This window comes from Austrofundulus limnaeus, unplaced genomic scaffold, assembly GCF_001266775.1.
Source record: "Austrofundulus limnaeus strain Quisiro unplaced genomic scaffold, Austrofundulus_limnaeus-1.0 Scaffold683, whole genome shotgun sequence".
Lineage (NCBI taxonomy): Eukaryota > Metazoa > Chordata > Actinopteri > Cyprinodontiformes > Rivulidae > Austrofundulus > Austrofundulus limnaeus.
Genome location: NW_013953085.1, coordinates 142,051 through 148,642, shown reverse-complemented (window position 1 = coordinate 148,642; position 6,592 = coordinate 142,051). Strand labels below are relative to the sequence as shown.

At 38.6% G+C, this 6,592-nt stretch overlaps 1 protein-coding gene across 2 annotated transcripts in view; it reads right to left on the bottom strand.

Moving 5' to 3' along the window:
* Positions 1 to 6,592, bottom strand: part of LOC106531859 (CMP-N-acetylneuraminate-beta-galactosamide-alpha-2,3-sialyltransferase 1) — a 98,346-nt gene that overhangs the window by 8,466 nt on the left and 83,288 nt on the right. For both annotated transcript variants that reach the window (XM_014027795.1, XM_014027796.1), the window contains exon 4: positions 1,193 to 1,372. In XM_014027795.1, coding sequence (XP_013883249.1) covers positions 1,193 to 1,372 — 180 coding nt within the window. The remainder of the gene's footprint in view (positions 1 to 1,192; positions 1,373 to 6,592) is intronic.

The following is a 6,592-nucleotide window of genomic DNA, read 5'->3' as shown; positions in this document are numbered from 1 at the left end:
CTCATCTACAGTCCTGCCAAATTTCATGGTGATTGGTGCAGCCAATTTTGTGCTACGGTTGACCAAAAAATCACTGAAAAAAATTTAAATAAATATAATTAAACAGTACGAAAACAATATGACTCCCGCTTACGCTTCRCGTGCGGGGGTCATAATTAAGGCTAATCTATATGTACACACATCTGAGACTGCAGATTTCTTAGATCTCTTTCTTAAAGAAAAAAATCTGGTGAATGTGACAGCTCAATGAATGCCTTCAGCTCTTTCCTGAACAAGTATTTTTATTATGACCACCCCCCCACCCCCCCCACGCGAAGCACAAGCAGGAGTCGTATTGTTTTCGTACTTTTTTTTTCAGTGATTTTTGGTCAACCGTAGCACAAAATTGGCTGCACCAATCAACATGAAATTTGGCAGGACTGTAGATAAGTCTGACCTACACTGCACCAGCCAACGGTTTTATGATAGACCCCATATTTGAGGAGGGGGCTCCTTTCAAAATGGGGGTGTCAGGACATGCAAAAATGCTTATAACTCAGAAACTTTTCAACATAGAAGCTTCAGATTTCTTTGGTTGTTTAGCTCTGATTGGGGGCTATCCATCAGGTCGAACAATGCTCCCCCCACCCCACCCCACCCCCCACACACACACTCACAAAAAAAATAAATTAAAAAGACCCCCATCCAAACCACTACAATTTTGGGATGCACCTAGTAGCATGACATTTATTCGGAATAAAGACGTCTGAGTTCTGGTGCATTTCGGGGGTCATTATGTTACCGCTATGCGCTATCTAGTTTTTATTTTAGTGCTGTGAGCATTATCTCTCTGAAAGAAGCCACTACAATCAGGGTACATCATTGCTACACAAAAGTGTTTACAAAAAATAAATAAATAAGTCAGAAATGTCAAGCACAGTTCATGGAAAAATGTACTTCACGGAGCACACTACCTCATCCCATTCTTTCATGAAATGCTAGTTTTATTTCACAGAAGGTGTGATGCAGTCATTGATGTCAGTATTTACCAAAGTCACTCAGATCCTCAAATTTTCTCATTTATCCCATTTCAGTGTTCATCCATATATTTTATAGATTACATTTAATTGAAATATCTACAACTTTCTTGTTGTTTTCTTCAAAAATGAACAATAACAATAATAATAAAGAAGAAGAAGAAGAAGAGACTTACTGTTTAATGGTGCCAGTAGTCAGAGCACTAACAATCCACTGCAGGTCCAGAGTCTTGAAAGGGATTAGCACTAGACGAGTGGTATTGTCCAAGTCTATGGCACTTTCTGGATACATGAGATGATGAGTTGTTTTGGTTCCTACATCCTCCTCAAAGCCACTTCGTGGAGCCTGGTTCATTCTGCAGAGACAGACAAAACAAACAGCTCATAAAGTGTTTCATGTCTGCTCTGGACAGTTAGATTCTTTGTTTTTCTTCCATTGTCGTATGCTGTTGAAAGTCAAAGGTGGAAAATCTTTAGATTATTTCCATGTCATGTCTGGACGTCCACAGAACTGCACTTCTTACCCATGACTCATTGATTAACCACCTGTCCCCATCTAGTTATCTCTACCTCTCCATCTCTTGGACCAGGTTTCCTCTGTCTCATTTGGGAGACCCTCTGGCAGATTGGTCAGTATTGTGTAACCAACCACAATCCCTCTCTACTTCAGATCTGTACCTGGTTCCTGCGATCCTACAAAAAAAGCTGATATTCCAGTTTGAAATAAATACTCTTAAAATGCTTCATTCTGTGTGTTGGCTGGAACTTTTCGGTCCAAATAATTCCAGCTCTTTGCAGTCAACCCAGTTCAAGATGGCCACCACAACTAACTGAACTTTAAAGTGCACAAAAATGGTTATAACATATTAAATTTTACAAATATTGACTGAGAGTTTGGTGTGGTAGTAGCTGAGAATATTTCACAACACATACTCCAGAGGTTACACTTTGGGCAAGATTTGACCTAGTTTGGCCTTAACTCTTTGAGTTAAACCAATTTATTAACAAAATATCTCACAAACCTCAGTATGGAAGCTGAGAGCAGCAGTTTACTGCATACAATTATTTTCCATGGTTTTCTTGCGATAACAACATATTAGGGGTTTCCCAGGTGCTCAGCGCGGTGCAGCCCAGGAACTATGAAAGGTGTGTGCGAAAACAATAGTCGAACAACCATGTGACCACACATCGGGTGTAGGGCTGCCACTAACGATTATTTTTATAATTGATTAATCACCGATTATTTTTTTCGATTAGTCGACTAATCGGATCATACATTAATTGAGTATAAAACTTACAGCTTATCACGTCAGAATGCAGCTGCTATTATATAACCATGGTTAGATTTTAGCTATATGCTAACTAAAAATAATTGCTGTGGAAGGCAAGTTCTGCCTTGCAGATATTACACAGGTTTCTCTTTCATTTTCTTAAAATGATCCCACACTTTGAGCTCTGTTGTCAGGTAGCCATGATACCAGAGCCTGTCTGTATAATGTCTTGTGACGTCCACGGCCTACCCCAGTTACCACTACTGTGCATGTGTGTCAAGGACAGAAAGGCAGATGTGGCAGTGGAAGGTGTCAAAGCAGTTTGGAGAGAAAAACAAAGTAAAGGAAAAAAAAGAAGAAAACGATTAATCGATTATTAAATTAGTCATCGATTATTTTAATAATCGATTAGTCGTCGACTAATCGTGGCAGCCCTAATCGGGTGTTCGGCTTTGGTTGGACTGTGTGGAGGCCTTAACTCAGAGACAATCCAATTCAAGATGGCTGCCACAGCTTATCGACATAAGTCAACATAATGGCATTAACTTGGTACATTTTCAGTCTGAAACTCTTGAATGAAATGCAGTGGGCAATGAGCATTCCTGCAAAGAAGGTTGGGTCTTTAGTTAAACTTAAATATGAAAAATATTTACTCATGATTTGCATGTCCATATAATCTACAGAAAACCCCGAGCCATTAACCACCGTCAACATTTCAAGCCTTCTGTAATCTGCCTCCAAAACCATGAGGCTTGATACAGGAGAGCCAACCAAAACAAAAAACAACACAGAAAGAGAAATAATAGAAAGAACTGATTTCCTTTCCATCTAAAAGCAACTCTAATATCCTGTGCTGTGTGCATCCAGAGCCCAACAATTACCACTTCACAGTCAAGCCAAAGGCACACCTATTATTGTCCAACAATTTCCTCTCAAACTGGAACCATAATTGTCAGGGACACAGTTTGACAACAGCAGCTGGCTCCGGTCAGAGGTAGAAAGTGACAAAGAGGAGAAGATTTCTGAGTCTGACCCTCTTTGTGACTATCATTACCCATACGAGTGCTCTGGTCTGAGTGGTATCATCTTCCTCATTACAGACTTGGAGATGACAGCTATATACCAATTTGACATTTTCAGCCTCAGCCTGTCAGAACAACTTCTTGCCAGCAGCATTATTGGCCAAGGCTAATTATTGTTGATGACAAGTTCAATATGTCACAATTCAGTCAACTTTCTAAAACAATTACTGCATTCCTGGTAGACAATTACATTTGTGCTAACACTAAGCTGACTTTAAGGGAAAAAAGGCTGCCAAAATGTCTACATTTTGACGTCTAAACTATATAAGCAGAGTAAAGACAATTAAAAAATAAAAATATGTAAAAACTGTTAACTGTGGCCCATTAGGGCCATCATGGTAACAATACATCATACCTGCCACTCTGACAGCACATGCAAACAAAAACACAAACTTGTAAGTAATACTGCAACAGTTCAGTCCTTGTATCATTTTTTTGCGAGTTTAACAACATGTTCATGTTCCTGACATTAGTTCAAGAGGCCGAGTTAAAGTCATCCAGTGATAATTAATGGCTAGATAGTTGTTCCTAAGGCGTTCATGTCCATGTCTGTTTAATTAGTCTAGATGCTGTTACCTTGGCCTTTATTCTGAAGTAAAAACTTCTGACTTGTATGGATTTGAAAGCAGAAAAGTAAGCATCCTATAGGTCTGATTTAGGAAAAAATAGAGAAACATCCTAAATCCACTGGAGTGGGTACCTGATCGAAAATAGAACGATGCATAAAAAAAGCTAAAATAGACCCACACAAAGCTCCCATTGTACAATCAATTACAGTGACGTTTTGGTGTTTCTTCTTCAAACAGCAAGCTCTAAAAACAGAGCGGCCATCTTTAAATATTCTTAGCCAAACCACGTAACAAACTCTGGTTCAAAACATAAATATGTGTTCACTTCTTCCTAATTCTTTTCAAACAGAAAAGTAGTGGTAATTGGGTTCTTGGTTATGTATGCACATGTTTTCTTTGTCCTACTGATTGCTTGTTTTATTTATTTATTTTTTATCTGTTTGAAATCATTTTTTAAATAAAATAAAATAAATACTGTATAATCGTAATGATTCACCAGGTGTTATGATTAAAAAGAACAAAGTATCATCAGTACAACTAAGAAAAGTAATCTTATGCTTCTTATTTATTTATCTACTGAAAGCATTTACCGAGTACTGGTCTAAGCATTGATCCCTGAGGGACTCCATGACCAGCTCTGATGAATGAAGACCATTCTGTTACAGTTTTTGTGAGTTTTTGGACCCAGAATGCAAAAGAGGTGGAAAATAGCACTTCATTTTATAATTAGCAAAAAACACAAAAGACTGATGAGGCCACAAACTTACAAAACCCTGGGAAAACAGACGAAGGAGGCAGGAGGGAACACAGGGAAGCACAAGGTGGATTACGTGAGAGAGCTAAAAAAAAAAAAAGCCAAACTCATGTGGGAATGGAGATAGAGGGGATAAATGGGCCGAGGCTGATGAGAAGATGGAAAACGCCTGGGACTAATCAGCCCATTCTCACTCCCAACTCGTCACATATTGACGCTTTTCCAAGGTTCCCTCTGTGTCTGGTTTTGATGCGTCGGTTACCATCCTAGTGTCAGTTATTGATGAGATGGGGGAAAAAATCTGTTGTCATAATTTCAGAACGTGTAGAAAATGCACAAAAACTAACCGTCCCAAACCCTAAAATTACCTTTATTCGCTCTAGACATCCTGTCCCTGACCCCACTACCTGAAATGAACCATTAACCCTGATCTCTAATATTAACCACGGACCCCAGCTCAAAGACCCCTATATTTTGAGTCCTGCCACGTCAAAACCGGATGCAGAGGGAACCCAGAAATGCCTGGTGCGTTAATAACTGATGCGACGGGGTTAGCCGACACGTCAAAAAAAGACGCAGAGAGAATTTTGGAAAAGCATCAATATGTGACGAGTCGGGAGTGAGAATGTGTTTGACTAATGAAAGCAAGAACATGTGTGATTGGGCGTGCAGGCTGAAGGAGAAAAAACTGTGGAAAAGTACAGGGATCATGAACTGGTGGCACAGGGAAAACAGAGGAATAGAAGCTGTACAGGAATCAAACAACTTAACAAAGCTAACCTTAAAACACAAACAACTACAAACTAATGAAAAACACCAACTCTATCTGATAAATTAGATTTAGCCAACTTAGCGTTGTTCCTAAAATCTTAATAGGGTCAAGCTTCCGTAACATAAAATTGTAAACATTTAAATTAATGGCCATCTAACAGGTCGAGTTTAGACACTATTAAACAACACAGTTTGTTCCCACCAATTTGTCTTGGTGTTTAAGGATTTCCCTCATTGACAATATTACTTTTTGCCCTAATTTACTATTTTAAGGACCTTTTAAGGACTGCATTAATCATTTTCTTTTCCTGGGTGGGAAAGAGAATGATTAATGATGTAAGCTATGCTACCATAATTTACATGTGTAATGACAATAAAAAATGAACTTGAGTTGATAAGTGGACTCTGTTAGCTGTGTGTACACTTAATCATAATGGAGATGTGTTGACTTAAAAAAAGATAAATATTTCAGACTATTCAAATTAATATTCAGTGTGTGGTCCAACTGGCACTGGACATGTATACTGAATGAACTGAAAAAACTAAACTCTTAAGTCAATGTGTTGACACTTTGGAATCAATCAAATTGATAGATAATGAACAGAAAACCCAGGCTTTTTACTTGGAATACACAAAGAAGTCATGAATCAGAGCAGAACTACATGGAATGTAAATGTCTTTGAGAGACTCTTAATTTAGGAGTCAGCTCTATGTATCAACTATCTCTGTTTTAACTGATTTAGATTAAAAGTTTGAGAGGTTGTAAGGAGAAAACAAACCAATGTTTTTTCTATATGAATGTAAAATAAAAAAGAAATGTCTTATTTTCTTATTTGTTTCAGATTTTAGGTATTAACCCTTATTTAACCACTCAGATCCCAGATCTACACTCACCGGCCACTTTATTAGGTACACCACGCTAGTAACGGGTTGGACCCCCTTTTACCTTCAGAACTGCCTCAATTCTTTGTGGCATAGATTCAACAAGGTGCTGGAAGCATTCCTCAGAGATTTTGGTCCATATTGACATGATGGTATCACACAGTTGCCGCAGATTTGTCGGCTGCACATCCATGATGCGAATCTCCCGTTCCACCACATCCCAAAGATGCTCTATTGGATTGAGATC